The sequence below is a fragment of the Aedes aegypti genome, chromosome 2 (assembly GCF_002204515.2).
Source record: "Aedes aegypti strain LVP_AGWG chromosome 2, AaegL5.0 Primary Assembly, whole genome shotgun sequence".
Taxonomy (NCBI): Eukaryota; Metazoa; Arthropoda; class Insecta; order Diptera; family Culicidae; genus Aedes; species Aedes aegypti.
The window spans coordinates 332,266,517-332,285,950 of NC_035108.1; the positions used below are offsets into that span (position 1 = coordinate 332,266,517).

General features: G+C 37.2%; 1 protein-coding gene across 2 annotated transcripts in view; it reads left to right on the plus strand.

Moving 5' to 3' along the window:
* LOC5564673 (homeotic protein caudal) overlaps nt 1–8,734 on the plus strand; it is a 65,395-nt gene extending 56,661 nt beyond the window's left edge. For both annotated transcript variants that reach the window (XM_021845973.1, XM_001648970.2), the window contains one exon: nt 6,686–8,734. In XM_021845973.1, coding sequence (XP_021701665.1) covers nt 6,686–7,176 — 491 coding nt within the window. In that variant the 3' untranslated portion in view covers nt 7,177–8,734. The remainder of the gene's footprint in view (nt 1–6,685) is intronic.
* Nucleotides 8,735–19,434: the final 10,700 nt, after the last annotated feature.

Consider the following 19,434-nt stretch of genomic DNA (forward strand, 5'->3'; position numbering starts at 1 on the left):
GAGATAAATCACGCATGAGATGTCGCTCGCGCTAATCAGCAGTCCTAAAATCATTGAACAATTCTCGCGTAACTTTTCAAAACGGCCTATCTAACAATTCACACATTTAGAGTAAATCGAGCTTGAAGGTTGTGAAAATATATTTTGAAACTGTATCAAAATGAAACAATTTTTCCCCACTGTGTTGCTTGTAGAGGGAAGCAGTGTAATAGAGTTCAACGTATGGAATGAAATTTTGTCAATTTATTTGGAAATTACACTGAAATCTATAAAAACATCAGATAGGACGTTTTGACCAAAAATATGTACATAGGATAAATCACATAGGTCGTTCTGTTTCAACAGTTGTTACATTGGACATTCATTTCTGTCATTTTGTTTCAGTTATAGTAACATCGGATATTTTGATTTGAGCACACAACAATCATGTTTTATTTCATTTTGTATTCACGTGCGTTGAACTGCTTCAACATTCAAGTTGAACTGCTCATTTTGTTGCGGTGTGATAATCGCAGGCACCAGCTGTGCTTTGTTTTTATTCATTTGAAGAAGAGACGAATGACCTTCGGGTTAAAGTCTCTCACGAACAAAAATTTGATTCATTCAATGCCACGCCGTCACTTTTTTCCTCCCGTCTATGTGTCCTATGTAACAACAGAAGGAGGGGAAACTTTGAGCTGTATTTGGGACTTTTTGCTTTCTCACTGTTTCTCTCTCAATATTCCCCCCGTTTCAATGCTGGTTTCGCCCACACTTGTTCGTGTGTGAGTTACCCACTGCACGACGGGTGGTGACGACTGTGTTGCATTCGGCACCAGCCGTCGGCGCAAACAAGAAATAGCGGTGGGAAATGATGACGATGACGGCGCCGTCGATTGTGTTGTAGGAAATCAATGCCAAACAAATACATACAGCTTCTCCGCTCTTCGGTGAGTGATTGCTCTGCAAATATATGTGCGCAAGTCGCGCATGTACGTTGCTCGTGTTGCTGCCGTGAAGCATATGTATATGCTTCATCGACCATGGATCTGAATCGGATTGATACAATAAGATCATGATGCTGAATATCATTTCCCTACATGCACTCAATACGCTGATAATCGACATTTTGTTGCGGTGTGCTAATCGGAGACACCAGCTGTGCTTTGTTTTGATTCATTCAATCCCACGACGTCACTTCTTCCCATCCGTCTATGTGTCCTATGTAACAACAGAAGGAGGGGAAACGTTGAGCTGTATGTAGGACATTTTGCTCTCTCACTGATTCTCCCTCATTTTTCCCCCCGTTTTTATGACGGTTTTGCCCACATGATCATGTGAGAGTTTCCCACTGCATGACGTGGTGGTGGTGATGGCTGTGTTGCAATCAGCACCAGCCGTCGGTTGAAACAAGAAATTGCGGTGGGGAATGATGACGATGACGACGCCGTCCATCTTGTTGTAGGAACTCGAGAAAGGAGCCCACGTCTAACAAATACATACAGCTTCTTCTCTCTTCGGTGATTGATCGCTCTGCAAATATGTGTGAGCAAGTCGCGCATGTACATTGCTCGTGTTGCTGCCGGGAAGCATATTTATAAGCTTGATCGACCATGCATCTGAATCAGATTGATACAATGACATCATGATGCTCAATCTTGTGCTCAATATCATTCCCCTATATGCACGCAATGCGCTAATAATATGAAAAGAGATGTTGCAGCTGATCCAATCCAGCGAAACGGTAAAACATGGTTTGGCAAAAAGACCAAAATACAGTTTTGTGTAACTCATTCTCTTTTTGTCACTTGAGCGTTTTCAACTTTGCGAGGCAGTGCGACTCTGAAAATATCGACTGAAATGATTGAGAAGCAGTTATTATGGCATTGTATGCATCTAAGTAGTGTCTCAGACACGCTTCTACAAATCATTCTACCTTTTAAACTCCATTCCAAAGCTTTATTCAGGAATGCCCAATGTCCCAACTAACATTTAGTGCAAATGTAAACATTCTCTAAACTCTCTTTATACGGCTCTATGCTGAGTAAAGACGCTGTACATACGAACGATAGCTTCTTTGCGATCCTTTTACCAACAAATCTGGAGAATCTACTCAGCTACTTTTAAGCTGTGTTGGCAGCTCTTATTCATACCGATCATTGCTCTATCTCGGCAGTTATACGATAAGTAGCTGTGTAACATCTTCGAAAGGCGCTTTCTCAACCATTTCGCAACTGTTGAATAATTATTATACAGCTTCGCTGTATTATCGATTAAATATTATTTTCAAACTGTTTCACAGCTTCCGGAATTCATATCATAAGTATCTGAATTTAATGTTCCCAACGTTACCTGCCACCGCTAGGAATCGAACTCACGATCTCTGCATCCACAAGTCTCGACGCTGTCCTTGTTGCCACCACAGTCTATATCGAAAGGCAAAGAAAACACACCGTTTTGTTCTACATCGAAAACGGTTCACACAATATTTTATAATGATCGTAAAAGATGCCATGGCCGCGCTTACACCACTTCATCAGGCTGTAAAAGGGTGCGAAACGTCAAACGCAATGTTTACATCCAACAAGCTGAGTAGATGCGCCACAAGTTGCTATTTCACAGCATACTGCTGTATGCTCGCTGTATAACTAACGACAAAGCGCTTCTTAAATATATATTGAACAGCATAACAAATCATATTGTATAGAAGCAGCCGGATTGATGATGGCCAGTTTTATTCCACATCATTAGGTTGCTATCTTTTACGGTGTTGAGTTACAGCTTAGTGAAAGCAGCAAAAGCGATAACTGACAGAATTTATTCAGCTAAGATTTGTAGCTGCAAAACGTTTGCGTTACAGCTGTATTAGAGCTAATCGTTCTATTTTTGACAGCTTTCATTTTTGCTGCGTTCGCTGCTTCAATTCAACTGTTATACAGCATAAAGCAAATAATCTTAGCTTATAGCGCTAAAATTGTTAGTTGGGGTAACATTAGAATCGTGTTTATTCATAAATGTTACATAGGACATGTGGTTGGTTCTCTGATCAAAGGTCCAATGTAACAATTGATTAAAAGCGATGCAGTTTTGAACATTGGTCATTTTGTTATGCTTTGAATAGATTAATTTGTTGTTAATATATCAGAACGAGTGTTCTTGTATGCTGCTAAGTGGTGCAACGCAAATGATTTGCAATGATAATCTCGATTTGTTTACATTTGTTACTTAGGACGTTTTGAAAAGTTACGCGAGAATTGGTCCTTTTGACTCATTGTCGACCCAAACATAAACCTCAACGAGTTTCCTATGGGTTTTATGACAGAATCTTTTATGTAGGCATGATAACGATTGCGTGATGCTGCATGAAATTCTCAAACGAGCGATTCGTTAGACAAAACTTAAATGATTTTCGATTACGAGAGAGCTCATTTATTAGGATTTGAGTGTAAGTCTACCAACACTTGCCTCGAGGTATACATAGCTCATTTAGAACGCCGATTCTCGACAAATTTTAACCGAGATTCGCACAGCCGAGTAGTCGGCAAACAAATTTGATGGAATCTCAGGAAATAAATGCCGAGTTTCAGAACTCGGCCGGACAATTTGTTAGATGAGTCTCGGCTAAAATTGGAAAACAAACCGAGATTCGCACAGCCGAGCTCGTGAAAAAAATCTAAGTGGAATAGGAATTTTCTGGCACGATTTTGCTTTAATCTTTGGTAGATTTTACAAGCTTTCTGGCGAGATTTTCGACTTTGTTTTGGGAAGTATAAATGTTCTTATATTTTAACTGAAACCATTGACAAAATCTTCTGGAATCTTTTAGCAGGAATTTCCAAGACATTTTCAACTGATATATGTAGTAACGATCTTTGAAAGATTTCTGCGAAGATTACTAACGATATTTGTATTATTAATATTTGAGAATAATTCCTGGTGAAATGCTCATAAGCAAGTTTCTTAAAATATTAGAAACAGATTGCAGATGTTGATACTTAACTAATAAAAAATGGCGGGACATCGTGGTTTCTAGAGGAGATATCTGAAGTAATCTTTCAAAAAAATATGAAAATCTTCTGGAATGGCTCTGAAAGTAATCTTAATTTACTCATGAAAATATCTTTGACAAAACACTGACTTTCAACTACCACATTTTTGTTAGATCTTGATAAGATCCTTTACAAAAGTTTTTCATTGAACTTTTGAAAATCTGGTAGACTTAGTAAACTTAGTGGATCCAAATCATCTTGACAGAATTGTTGTGCTATCTGGAGTGGATTACAGATGAGTCTTTTGGGCGGCCTACCAAGAATATTTTTTGATTTATGTTAGAAACAATCATTTATAGATGTCCGCCGAATATTTGAAGAACTTCAAAGGGGGTCGCTGCTTCAAAAATGGTTGGGAACCACTTATCTATATGAACTTTTAACCTCAATAGCAACTGCAAAACATGAATTGTTCTCTGTTTCTGTTCGGGATGAACCACTGCGACCAGTTTTCTGTGATCTTGAAGTAGTCGTTTTTTTATACAATTATCATTCTTCATAAAGCCTCTTTAGAAAAAAAAATACCGCTATTTATACCTTCTGAAGAAAACAGTTCGTCACCATTAAACTCATTAATTAAAATCAGGTTCGGCCACTATGTTGGTTGAATGATACCGGTTTTGACTATACATTGGTACTCTAGTGTATCAAATTATTGCTTCTACTTATAAGGTTCAAAGTCGTTTTTTGTAACTGTGAACAGGTTCTATAGCATTAGACAACATGTTATTATGTTCAAGTTTATGTTTTTTGCTGATCAATAGTGGCAGAACGAGTGATTTGTGAGGTGGTGCTAAATGGACACGGCATGCAAATATGTACTAGAAAATTATGAACGTATGTTCAAACTTTGAGGGTTATTTTCATAATGCCTATTTTTTCCGTGTGAAACAGTTATGCCTTTATGGGCAGTATTGTAATTAGGCAGTTATCGTTACAAATTCACGGTAATAGATTGGAAAAATATTGTGATCAGATACAATTGGAAATCATTTTCTTTGTTTCAATACCCTTAGTAATTTATTGAGCCATACCTCGGGAAATGTGGGGAAAAGTAGTGAGTTTGAAAACTGTCGAGAAATATGCGGGAAATGTCGTAAGTTTTATTTTTATCTCGAAATTCAACTAGTGAAAATAAAGTTGCAGTTGAAATCAACTTTGTTGGTACCTTCTTTTTCTATAGAGACATTTAATCATAATTTTTTAAACTATCTGCTTGAAATTATTCTATTCTATTCTAAGTGCTTGCACAGCCAATACTGAAAAGCATCCTGGAAATACCGAAATTTCTCCCAGTATTGTTTAGTCCGCATTAATATTTGCAGCATATCCGTGATATGGTACAAATATTAAAATGCCCAGGCCCACTTTGCAGACTTGATTTATATGGCTATAAAATATGGCTATCAATTATCAACGTATAAATGATAAACGAAAATATTTTAATTTTTAATTGAAGAAACGGGGACAACCGTACAAACCATTTCATTTCAGGGAGATAGATAAAATCGTTGGGGGTGGCGTTGCTAAGAATGTTAATCTACACCCCATGTGCTGGTTATCCTTTTCTTGGGGTGCGACACAGGTATTTCTACCTTGTGCCCTGGCTCAAAAGCCTTGGCTCAAACACCTTTTCTCGCTCTTTGGAACCCATAACAACGCACAGTTTCAAATAAACAACGAAAAATCACCATTTTAATAGCAACTAGGAATAGAAATATAACATAACTTTTCTTTGTTTCTTCTAGAATTGTTATTTGACTAATGTTCACTTTGAACACAATTATGATTTGAATTATTTCCGGGATTTGGATTTTCACTTCCACCAGCCAAAACGATATATCGACGTGAAATTTGTTTTTTTTTTTTTAACGAAACACTAATCGATCAGTTTAAAAACTGGAGCATCGTTAATTATATTTGGCTTGCTGCGATCCTTCTTAAACTATCTGCTTGTAATTGTTATAATCATAATTAGGGCTTTTCTCACTTTTCTCAGAGCTTTCTAAGCAAGGGAGCCCTCAAAAATACAGTTCATCTGACATTCTTTCTAGATGTGATAAAGAGTCTTGTTATCATTTTCCCATTTTTGCTTGCACACTAGGGCAGCGTTGCGAAAATCCCAAATTCTTATTTCTCATGCTTGAAATTTTTCACGCTTGATTTGAAACTCACTCAACTCATTGGCTAGTATTTTCACAATTTTTCGCGCGAATCACTTATTCTTGGTTTATCTGCTGAAAATATAACAAACCTTTCTAATGTAAACAATGACATTGGGGTTTGACGGATTTCCGACGGGTTTAATGATTGAACCATTTTCGACGGCATGATCTTGAGCAAATTATTTTGCCTCAAAGTCTCATACGTGAGTTTTACGAAGCAGATTCCAAATTAGTTTTCTCTCGCGGGAGAACTCAATGATTGAAATTTGATTGTGAGTCTACCAACACTGCACTAGTGTGGATCATAATTACCAAATTGCAAAATTTGTTGAGAAAAACGGAAACTTGTATGCTTCATTTACTTGATTATTTTTAATTTGCTAGTGACTTGAATTATTCTCAATCAATAGGAAAGAGATTGTTAGCACTGTAAAATTATTACACACAGAACCCGTAATTCAACGAATTCTTCCTTCTTTTCTCTCTTCGCAGGGAAAACCCGCACAAAGGACAAATACCGGGTCGTGTACACCGACCAGCAGCGGCTCGAGCTGGAAAAAGAGTTCCACTACACCCGGTACATCACCATTCGGCGAAAGTCCGAGCTAGCCCAATCGCTGCAGCTGTCCGAGCGGCAGGTCAAGATCTGGTTCCAGAATCGTCGCGCCAAGGACCGCAAGCAGAAGAAGAAGGCCGAAAACGGTCCGGTGTCGCTGAACGGCCAATCCCTGGTAGTGGCCCACTCGCAGCACAACGGTGCCCAGTCCATGTCCAGCCTACTGGTGGACACCAAGCCGAAACTCGAACCGTCGCTTCATCTGTCCCACTTGCACCAGATGAGCGCCATGAGCATGGGAATGAGTTCCATGGGACTGCACCATGCCCACCACGCCCTGCACCCACATCTTGGAGTGCCCTCGTCTCAGCATCTAAATCAGGGCCCCGGCCCGCAGGTTCCCCCGGGCTCCTTAAGCATAATGTGATGTGGTTCGTTCGAGTAACTTATTTCTTTGGTTTATATAGATTCTAGCGTGAGCTAGTCTCGTAAATTATCGATCGTGTAGCCTCGGCTTGAACATTTATTTGGTAGGAAATGAGATGATGCCTAATTGTAGCTAGAATCGACGGGTAAAATGATTTTCTTTGGATGGGTTCAATAAAAGCGCATACCCTAGAAGCATTTCTCATTTTTGTATTATTTTTCAAAGTTGCAGAGCTGCTAGGCCATGGAAATGGATGAAAATGCCTTATTAGAGTCGAAAACACGCAATCATCAAGTCACTTTGAACTAGAAAAATTTTAGTCACGAAACAGTCTGAATATTTCATTCCATCCCTCGAGGAGGGAGCACCGAATGCTTTTTATGAATAATTTATGAAGCAACACGCCCGGTCCCAAATTGCGTTCATGTGCCTAGAGAATCCACCAAACACTCCAAACATGTTTTCCGCTGAACCCCATGAATACCGTTGAGTTGTAGTGAATTTTAGGGACAGTCCAACCTCGAGATTGATTCCAAACCAAATTGTAATAACAGAACAGTGTTTGAAGTTTTGATAGCCCCAACAAGTGGGAAGAATATAAAAACAACTAAGTGCAATGTAAAAAATGATATATACTTTTAATAAACCTAAATGTAGCAAATAAGAATTGTTAGTTTTTTTTTTCATAAAGGCCACGAGTTTAGCGAATAAGTACGAAACAAAGATGGTAACAATCTTTGAATGATTAGGGGAGTAAAATCTATGTAAAAAGGATACTGCAGCATATGCTAGCTTTACACTGCGCTACTTAACTAGATTGATTGCCTGCTAAGTATTAAACAACGAACGATACCTTTAAGGAGTCACAGAACGGATTTAACACAACAGACACAAACCTAAAATTAACGCAACCCTTCTTAGCCTGCATACACAAAACCTCTAGCCAGAGCTATATTTCTGTAAATATCAACCGCTTATTCCCGTTCACCTCCACATTATGTGTACACCCTCAAATCAGTATTATCTTATTGTTTTTCCATTTTGCGTTTTCGCTAGGGCACTGTGTGAGAGCCTTTTCGCTATGTCTGAGTGTAGAAATAGAGGTTTTAATTGTTCCCGATGACCCGTGAACCCACGAAGAAGGTGCTAATTGTTCCACGGATGGCGGAATCCGAAAGGATCAATTTGCAATCAAACAAGATGGAGGGCAATTATGCACCTATTACACTCTAGAAGGCGAAAGAAGACCCGTCGTTGTGCTTTTGTTGTGTTTTGGGTAATAAACCGGGGGTTTTCCCACGATTATTAGCAGGTTGGGGATTTGTTTGAACGAACAAAAAAAGTGCTAAAACGAGATTATGCTACAATAAGAATTGTTTTTTTTTATCATTTCAAATGTTGTAATAATTTGCTCAGAAAATCATATGCAGTCGTTCTTAACGGTAATTTAGTTAGTAGCCTATTATTTAGATTATTTCCGGAATTTTGTTTATCTAGCGAAGAAAGAACACTTAATTATTATAAGTGACACTGAAATAAAGGAATCATGCTTAACATATATTGTGGTTGAATTGAATTTAAACTAGTTCCGAAATACTAACCTTCACGTCGAATTCTGATGAAATACCATGTATTCAGCACACGTTATCAAATGTTAATAATTGATCTAAACACATCATGATACAAATGATAATCTTGAAACTCGTCTACATGTTCCATTTTTTCGTTTTCGAAATATTGAGTTTGAACAAAATGCGGTCAAAAACGTAGGGTGGGTCCCCGCCAACATCCGCTCCTACAACTGTGTCATCGAAGCCAAGAATAGAAGGACGGCGGAAACTGATCGCAAGTGTTATGAGGGCTGTGCGCGGCAATCTTCGCAACGGCCTCCATGAGCGACAAGTCGTCAAGCTACGCACATAAACGGTAGGTACCTATGCTTTTTCACAAGGGTGAATATGCAACCAGACCCTTGAGAACATAACTCAGGAAGTGTGAGAATGTTGCACCACCGACGATGCACAAACATTATTCTTGGCCTCAGACTATTTTTTTCGAAATCCTCTTACGGTATTACTTCGTGGAGGGGCCAGTGCATGTATAGTATTTTTTTGCAATTCCGTTGCAAATCAGCCTACTTTTTATCAAGAAAATGGACTACATAAAGGCCTACTTTTCCTACCGAAAATAACAGTGCTGAAAAGTGCTACTTTTCAGCACTAATATCAGTATCGAAAAGTAGAACTTTTCAGTACTGTTTTTGAAGTTATCAAAACGACGTCGGATTGCATCCATACGTCATTTATTCAATTGTTCTGAATTTCTCAATGATTTAGTCAACCAGGTTCTGATTCTACATCCGTTAGACGAACCAAATTGACTCGGATTCGAATCGTAGATTCGGATGTAGAAGCAGAAGTTAGTTGACTGTGAGGGATTCTGAGTTGCAGTGGGACGTACAGGAGACAGTAGAATATGAAAGTTCACTACAAAAAGACGGGAGCTTTATGGGGCGATTAGCGTTCACGTAGACAATTTTGTGTGCATATAGACAATTCAGCACCTAAATGACTTATCTGTGGACTTATTATATGGCTGAAAATTGTATATAGGTTCTGATTCTCCGACGATCCGAATTTAGCCGGGTTTGAATAGTGCAACGGATACAGAATCGGAAGTCAGTTGACTGTGAGGTATTCTATGTTGGAGCACGATCGTCTTGCGGACATAGGGGAGTCAGTAGAGCTGGTTGGTTCATTCTCAAGAAAGTCGGGAGCTTTATGCGGCGGTTCGTGTAGGCAATCCAGCACATGAAAAATAACATTCATATTATTAGAAAATTTTAAGCGGAATCTTCCCTGATCAGCCTGAAAATAGAGTTAGCAACGGAAATGTGAAAATTTGTGACAATCATATCACAGCCTACCTGATTGAGGAATACTGAGTTGTTACTACGCATTGATGCTCATGTTGGTTTTCTTGAAATATTGCTGTGTGCATTTCAAATGCAAATATCAAATGCGGAAACACCAAACGCGGTAAGGTTTTTCACAAGAAATGCGATGTCAAAAATCGATTTATCTTGCTAGGGCGGCGGTGATTTATTAAATCGTTGCTAGGTGTTCTTTGATTGTTTTGTGTTACCGCATTTGGAGGACGTTTAATCAAGATTTGCTCCTCAAATGCAAACAGCAATATGTTTATGCTCCAAGAACAAGGGGGTGGTCACTCTACGCAGTGTGCCTTGCGCAGCTATGGCGCATTTCGGCACACTGACTGGGTTGCTATAAAAATCCGTCTCAGCAATCATTGAGTTTTCAGAGTTGATTGCTATCCGCCAAACACGGATTTCACAAAATTTTCACGTTGGCTTCGTCTACAAATGGAAGTTGCTGGAACTTGTTTGCATTTGTGAATTCTTCATTTATTTTCTAATTTATTTTTATTTCAGTACAAAGTGGCACCAAACCAGGAGAACCTATCAAACCGACCTGTTGGCGATGGAATTGACTTTGGTTTATGTTTCATACTAAATTCAAAGTGAATAAAAAGTTAAAATTATTGAGAGATACAAGAGATCGTCAGCTCATAGCAAATCTCAAAGCCGGGAATCTGGGGGAAAAATAAGCAACTATGCTTCTCCTTACTCATACTGCTAAACGAAGAATCATTTTGGTCAAAAAGTTTAAATATCTATTCTAAACTAAAACAAGTTGATTTCTTTAGGTTATGCAGCCCCTCATATATATTAATGGCCCGAGCACACTGACAGTGCACAGTGGTCCAGATAGCAAGTTTAGGCGGACATGAACTTTTCGACGTCATTTTGTGGTTTAAGAGTATAGGTTGCTTCCCAGAAGTGTCTCGAAATTAGTTGTACTACAATTCGTACGAAAGGGATTTTTTCTCTGCACTAATCGCAATAGTGTCCTATACGCCAACTTTTTTATGTTAATAGATAGCAAGTTGGTATGTTCAGCAAAGTTGTAGCATATTTTAATACAAAAAACTTTGTAGAACAAACTTTTTCTCTATCTCTTATACTGTCTGAGATAATTGACTTTATATATGAAAAAAATGGAGAAAATCATTTTTCCACTCATAAGTCATTTATTTACAAATTTAGCAGCCTACTATGTTCTACAAAGTTTTTGGTACTATTATATAGGTGAATATACCACAGTTGTGTTTCTTCTGGTTTTCTTATTTGAAATCATACCGTATTACAGGCCAAATAACTCGCAAAGATGCACTTGAAAATGAACCTACCTGGCACACCGTGGCTCTACACCCCTTAAAGAGTATTTGAGTGAAATTTGGTGAATATATTATGTTTATATATATTTTTAAGACTATTTTCAATGACGGGTGATTTGCAATTAAAACACATTAATTAGTCATCTTTTTTATAAAACACACAAAAGTCATGGCCGCCGCGATTCAGCATGAAATAAGTTGATTTTGTAGAGTGTACTATATTTGTTAAAAAGCATAATTTTCAAAACTTTTTCAATAATTCTTGCGCTTCTTCGTGCAATTCTGAATGCTTCTGTGCGATTCGACGATTTATCAGTGAGATCACTGGATCTGATGTGAGTAGCAATCGCAATTGTATTTTTACGACATGGTTACTATGACTGATTTCAATACGACTTTAACTACTGTAATAATTACTGCTATACATAAATCAAAGACTCAAGATAAATAAATTGAATGCCTCTCAACTCTTGCAACATATTACCATTTATGACTTTTAATACGGCATTATTTTAAATTAAAATCTTCTTTGGGACGTTACGTCAGGAAGAAGAAGAAGAAGACAATAAGAAAACGAGAAGAAATACAACTGTGGTATATTCACCAAAGTTGTAGAATATAGCAGTACCAAAAACTTTGTAGAACATAGTAGACTGCTAAAATTAGTAAATAAATGACTTATGAGTGAAAAAATGATTTTCTCAATTTTTTTCATATATAAAATCAATTATCTCAGAAAGTATAAGAGATAGAGAAAAAGTTTGTTGTACAAAGTTTTTTGTATTAAAATATGCTACAACTTTGCTGAACATACCAACTTGCTATCTATTAACATAAAAAAGTTGGCGTATAGGACACTATTGCGATTAGTGCAGAGAAAAAATCCCTTTCGTACGAATTGTAGTACAACTAATTTCGAGACACTTCTGGGAAGCAACCTATACTCTAAAACCACAAAATGACGTCGAAAAGTTCATGTCCGCCTAAACTTGCTATCTGGACCATTGTGCAGTGGGATGTCCATACTCCCCCTCCATTAAATATAGATTGTCTCTGATTAAGAAATTTTTTTATTCACTAGACCCAAAAATGTACTCCTTTATCGTGTTCAAATACCCATACTATGCTCAAATATGACAAACATCTTCTCGGAATTATCCGTTAATTTTCGTGTTGTCGATGCACGAGTTCACTATCTGACGTTTGAGCGGTGCCGTGTTATTAAATAAATTTTATGTGACCATGGCAACTAGTGAATACGGCACCGCTCAAACGTCAAATTAGTGAACTCGTGCATTGGTCCATTGCAACGAGTGAATTCGGCACCGCTCAAACGTCATATTAGTGAACTCGTGCATAGGTTCATTTGCGTGAGCCGAAGTGAAGTCTTACATATAAACTGCCCATGGACCAGTGCACGAGTTCACCCATTGACGTTTGAGCGGTGCCGTGTTATTTACGTGACCATGAGTGAATTTGGCACCGCTCAAACGTCAGATTAGTGAACTCGTACATCGGTCCATAACTACATAACAGCCGTCGATTGTGATTTTTGACAAATTGGAGTTAATACCATGGAGAGTCATCAAATGATAAATACTTTCGATCAACTTACTGAAATCTGTGAGATTGTTCTAGAAAATATAAAAAAAAAAATACCAAGTTGTTTTGTAACATTAGTAATTATAACCGTATAACAGTCACACTGATATTATAAATGAGCCTTGTAATGTAATAGCAATGAAATTTCTATCAGAATTAATTTCTGACTGTTCACCTAGTATGCGATATGAGTTTTACAAAATATCAGCCTCAAATAAGCACTTTTGAATTCCTGGTAATTTTTAGAAATTTTAGTTTCCTCCCATACTGCCATAAAATGCACACTTGGTATTCCATTTACTCAATGCCTACTTTAGTCGAATGTAGCAAATATGCAGTTATGGGCAGTAAGTACTAGACCATTTCACAAAAATCGAAATTTCTGGGATTCAACCAGTCACCCCCTAGTCCTAATTGCAATTGCAATTTATTTTTTACGTTCAAAAAATTCTAACGAGAATTTGGAAAAACGAAAATTAAAATAAATACCACTAGTTGAACGTATTATTAGTACTTTACAACTTTTGAGAACACTGTTTGCCGATTAGAGATGGTTTTGACCTCATAAAATTGATTTCTGTTCATTAAAGTACCTGTAAAACATACATTTCACTACAGTTTTTGTTCTACGAAATTCTTAACCTTATGACTAATCATAAAAACTTCACAGTAGTATCATTCCTTTGCCTTTTCTGAACATTATTGTAGTACATCATTTTCGTGTTCGAATTACAGATAAATTGTAAAAAATCGTTGGAAATACAACATTCGTCATTTCTCGGCATCTAGAGCTGCTGCCAAATGGCGCAATTGCTGACATGCTACAACATTGAACTTAGTAGCTTTGCTTTTTCAATGATGGATAGCAATGATTGAAGCAAACATCTAGCAAATCAATGCAGTTGTGCTTCAAACAGCATTCGCATTTGATGCCAAGCAATTACATATGTGATATAGCCCCGAGGTCAAGCTTCTCGACTTCCGATCTTGAAGATCACAAGCATGAAACGAGCTCACAAATTAATAATCCATCCTCGACTTCAGTCACAATCTCGGCATCAATACGCAAAAGCTGAGATGGAAAATCACTTCTACGGCGCGCGAAAACAAATCATTAGTCTTGAGCTATGGAAAAACACTGCCTAATTAAATGGGGAGCCGAAATACACTATTTTGCTCAAATGTTACAAAATCTTGCAATAGGGTCCTAAAATGTTTAACGAAATCTTGTTCTTATTTAATAATACGAAAGAGTATGTTACTGCAACTACTTTAGCATTTTTTCCCGCTCAAATAACGGCTATACAATATTTAAACTTGAATTTAAAAATTGGGTCCATAAATGAACCTTGACACTTTTGATCATGTTTGACATTCGCTTAGTTGACAAAATTTCCACACTGAAAACAAAATACACCCAAAATTTGAGTTAAAGCCAAGGGGTGTGACAGAATCTAGAAGAAACGTAACAATTGTTTTTGGACTTAAACAAACGAAAAACATTAAAAAATGAGTAAACATGTGTTTTCGGTCTAAACTTAAGCATTTGGCACTAATATTGGAACAGGGCTTTAGGACCCTATTGAAGTTCTTAGAAAAATTTATTAATAAATCCGGGCATTAACTCGTCAAACTCGTGTTCCCAGCGTTTCCAGCCGCTAAATTCACAATTCAAAAATGAATCACTTCATGCGATCTCGTTTATGCACATTTATGATAAATATTATCATTTTTTGCAAAGAACAAAAATAAATATTAAAATATATACGAATCTAGATATTGAACTTTGATGATTGTAAAATTGAGCAACCTTAGAAGCTGGCCTCCAATACCGGACACAATCTGGAAATGTCTTCAATGCTGTATATTTGTACATCATTGAATGTCATTATCCCTGGTATAGTATTTCATTGGATATTCAATGGAACAGCAACATTTACAAGGGTAATTTAAGTTTTACTTAGTCTGCAAGACGTCCATCATAAAACCTCTTTCAAATATGATACAAAAAATCTCTCATTTTACGTGCAAATTTCAAGGATGTGTTGTTCTAAGCAAACATTACTCTTCTTAATAGGTTCCTTTTCTTCAAAATTATAATTACGCCCCATTATTTTTGTGCCCAAGTTGACCATTATTATTTATTACATTTTGAACATTTCATTTTCGGTCCATACCGTGTGGGACCGAAATCCGTACACCAAAGCACTAAGCCAAAAGAAAACCTCTGTTAAAAATATTTGGATTTGTGAAAGGCAATTGACCACACTTTTTCTATGACTTTCACATTTTTAAGACATAATTAATCCCAAAATGAGCCTGAAGTTGAGTAGAAACCTTAAAAAATAGGAATTAAAATCACTTTTCTTGGATCGAAATCCGTACACTCTAATGAGGTTGAATCAAAATCCGTACACCCGTGATTCGAAATCCGTACAGCTGCCCAAAATTCAAAACTTAAATGCTAAAGACGTCAATTTTATCTTAGGCAATTCCAAGTGAGCATTAAACTACAAAATAATGCCTCCAGCAGCATATTCAGAACCATTAGAAGCCCTGACCACTCTATAGTAGCTTCCAGGTGCTCTGGATGAAGTGGCCAATTAGGAACATATTTGGAACCATATCAATGTGGGCATGAAACTTCAAGATTTTTGAAAGTTATAATTCTGGAAGCATTTCCAGAACCACCGGCTGCCATGACCACTGTATAGTAGGTTCGAGGTACCCCGATAAATACTTAATAAAATTCATGCTTCCGGAAGCAGTCTTAGAATCATCGTCTACCATGGACAGTAGGTTTCATGTGCATTGGAGAATGTGGAGCATTTTCAGAACCACAAGATGTAATAACCACTTTATAGTAGATTCCAGGGGCCTCTAGAGAAGGAGTAGCGTTTGATCTGTTGAATCTGGTGTATGCTCCTTTGCGAGAGAGCGATCCGGATCAGGGTTGGGAAAAAATCTGAAATTCACTCTACAGTAGCCAAGCAAAGCAAATCACAGTCAACGAAGCCAGTGAAACTCACGCCAATCGCTGCAGTGGCAAAAAGCCTTGAAAATAGCATAAAACCCGTTGCTAAAAGCAATCCAAAATTACTGTAGAAAATGTTCTATTTTTCGTTGCATTTCCCGCATTTAGAGCCTTCAATCACACTAACGATTTAGAAAATTCATGCACCCAACATAGGCTACTTGATGAGATTCACGTTTTTGTACTACTGTACTGGGAAGAGCCACGTAATTTTCGCGAAATTCAAGCCTACTACTCAGTACTGCTCCGGATTAATTGCATCTGGTTCGCGCAGCGCTGAAAAAAAAACGAAGTGTGCAAGTGAAAAAATTGACAGTATAGGGTATCCGTCCTATTATGGAGGACTTAAGCACGGTGTTGAAATTAAAATCGTATTGCAGTGTCCAGAATCTAAATATTATAGTATTTTGCAATGTTAAGTGTTAAAACTATCCTTCATCTGGAGTATAGTGAAGTAAAAAAGTAATTTTTGGAATCATACATACATTTTTTTGACAAAAATCTGAAGCTCTTCCTCTGTCCTATTATTACGGTATTTTGTCCTATTGCGGTAGTGCCGTCCTATTATTGCGGTATACCAAAAAACATAGATTTTATTACATTCAATACCACACAATATTCGAGCATTGAAATTATGCTCCCTCCATGTTAATGACACTGCACGGTACTGTCAGTTTGTGTGACTTTGGACATATCTATGAGGAAAACTAATTAATTACTTTATGTCACGATTCGAAAACAAATCAACAGAATCGAATGATTTTCTGCCGATTTCGTCTCCTCTTTTGTCGTAGGTGGACAATGTTAAAGTGAATAGACAATGTTCTTTCATCTGAGACCACTAGTCGCTATATAAGAAATGAATTTATTGACTTAACTATAACCTACAATTTTGATGTTATTAAATTTTTTTTCCACTGGCAACACAATTTTAAAGGATTTCTTCCTTGCGATCATCTTATATCTTAGTTTTTCAACGTATTTTTGGCATGTGTTCCGATTTTCAGTCAGTTTACGTGATTTTTTGGTAAAACATTGTGTTTATTTACAAAATATTTGTAAATAAGGGAAACTACAGGGTAAAGATAAACATAAATCTTTTGTTTGACTAAATAAGTGTTTGAATAACTCAAAATTATGTCCCTAATTAGTATCCCAATAATATAACTAATGCTTTCAGCAATTACATTTAAAATTACTATTGAAATATCTAATTTTTGAATTAGATTTACAGATACTGCAATAATAGGCAAAAAGCTATTTTCATTGTCCTATTATTGCGGTATATTGCAACTTTAGGGAAAATTTTCCGTTTTACGGTTCAACGAAAAGCTACCGCTGATGTAACATCTCTGATTTGCATTGGTAAACCATCAGTAGGCTCCAATGATACCTTGGAAACCGTCTTGATCAAGGCGGCTGCAGCTCCTCCTGGATACAGAGTAAAATCCACACATCTTGGTCTTGATGATTGTTGTTTGTTTCTATTTTTCATAGCGTTTTCTCTTTCAAGCAAACTATGATTGAATTGTTTGCTTCAATGATAGAATGATTTCAAAGCTTGCGGTAGAACTTTGAATGCTGCGGTAGAACTCTGCGGCTACCGTAAAACGGAAAATTTTCTTTACAACCGTAATATGCTTTTTCTCAAAAATATAGAACTTTTATTCAAAATTCAATATCTATCATGTAACTACATCCATATTAAACTGATATACCCGCTACATATAATTGTTTTGGTTCTTAAAAAATTAAGCTTATGAAAACCCGCCCGTAGATAGAGAGACTGGTTAAAATATAGGCTTTTCTTGATGCATCATTAAAAACTGTTCTTCCAACGATCAAAATCGTTTAATTTTTGAAGCATCCATCAGGTACAGCTTGGGAATACTATAAGCTTCCATCATCATCAATAATATCCATAGAAAATAGAGTTTTCGATTAATAATGAAGGTTTAATTCTTATACCTCAATAATAGGGAATACCGCAATAATGGGCAAATTACCCTAGTGTTTGATCCATTGAATCTGTTGTATGCTCCTTTGTGGGCAATACAGCTGTTCTTGCCATGACGGAGTAGCAACTGCAGGCGGTCAATCATGCTCATGCTAATTCCTGGGGCCTCTAGAGAAGTGGCTGATTCGGAACATGACCACATCTCCCGGGGCACTTGTAACCTGCTATAAGTGGTCTAGCAGCCGCTGGTTTTGAAAATGCTCCCGGGAGCTTTACTTTCAAAAATCTTGGAGTTTGACACCCATATTGATATGGACCCAGACATGCTCCTAATTGGGCATTTCCCGCAGAGGAACCTGGAACCTAGTATACAGGGGTATGTGCATCTAATGGTGATGCCGAAAGCTTAATTTTGAAGTTTGATGCCACTTGGAAATAGCTCCGGATAATATTTACATGATTGGGAATACAAACATGACTGACCATATTTTCCGGAACCAGTTTTACGATAAAGGTCATATATCTGAAGATTTCTAAAGAATCTTAATGCATTTATTGGCATGCAACTTTCAATTAGTTCTAGTTTCGAGAAAAAATGTCAACATCTATCGCAAAAAAATACAAACGACAGAAAAAAAAATCATGTGGACATGATCTCGGAATATTCGGAATATCTCCGGTGTCCGAAGGCCTATTTGCATGGCCAAGCAAGTTCCTGAAACTAGACCAGATTGCCATTGACTGTTTCTGGATACATCCAATTTCATCCATTTTTCATAAAGATAGGTATAAGCATTTGAGCAGATCCGTCCAACTCGAGCTCAGATTGGGTACCACTTCTAGTATTACATTTGGTCCCTCGGTAGTGCAAAAGGTACCCAAGTTTGACAGATCGCAGTACACTTTTCGCGGCATTCTAGATTACCTTATGAGCTATAAAATTTTGGGCAACTGCAAAGGACATGGAGGTCTTTAATTTGTCTTTGATTTGTTTAGGCTAAATTTAGCCTATCTCAACCCCTGTATTACCGCAATTCTGACGGTGATTTCCAAAATACCTAAAGCATTCGCAGCTTTCGGGAATTATTGGCCATTGTACACTGCTTCAACGAATTTCCTAAATCATCAGCGTAATATTTCTGCTTCATACTATCAAATATGTTAAAGTTTTGCACTGTACGGATTAAGATTAAATTTGATAATCATGCATAAAAATCCGTACAGCACAATAATCCTCCCAAACCGTTATTGTACTGTTCAGAAAAAGCATTTACTCTTGCGGAATTACAAATAAGAGGTCATCATGATCAACATTTGATACAGAAAAAGTGAAAATTTGACTATTTACATGTTGGAAACTATTTTCTCTCTTCTTAGCAAATCACTAAAAAGGCACACACATCATCAC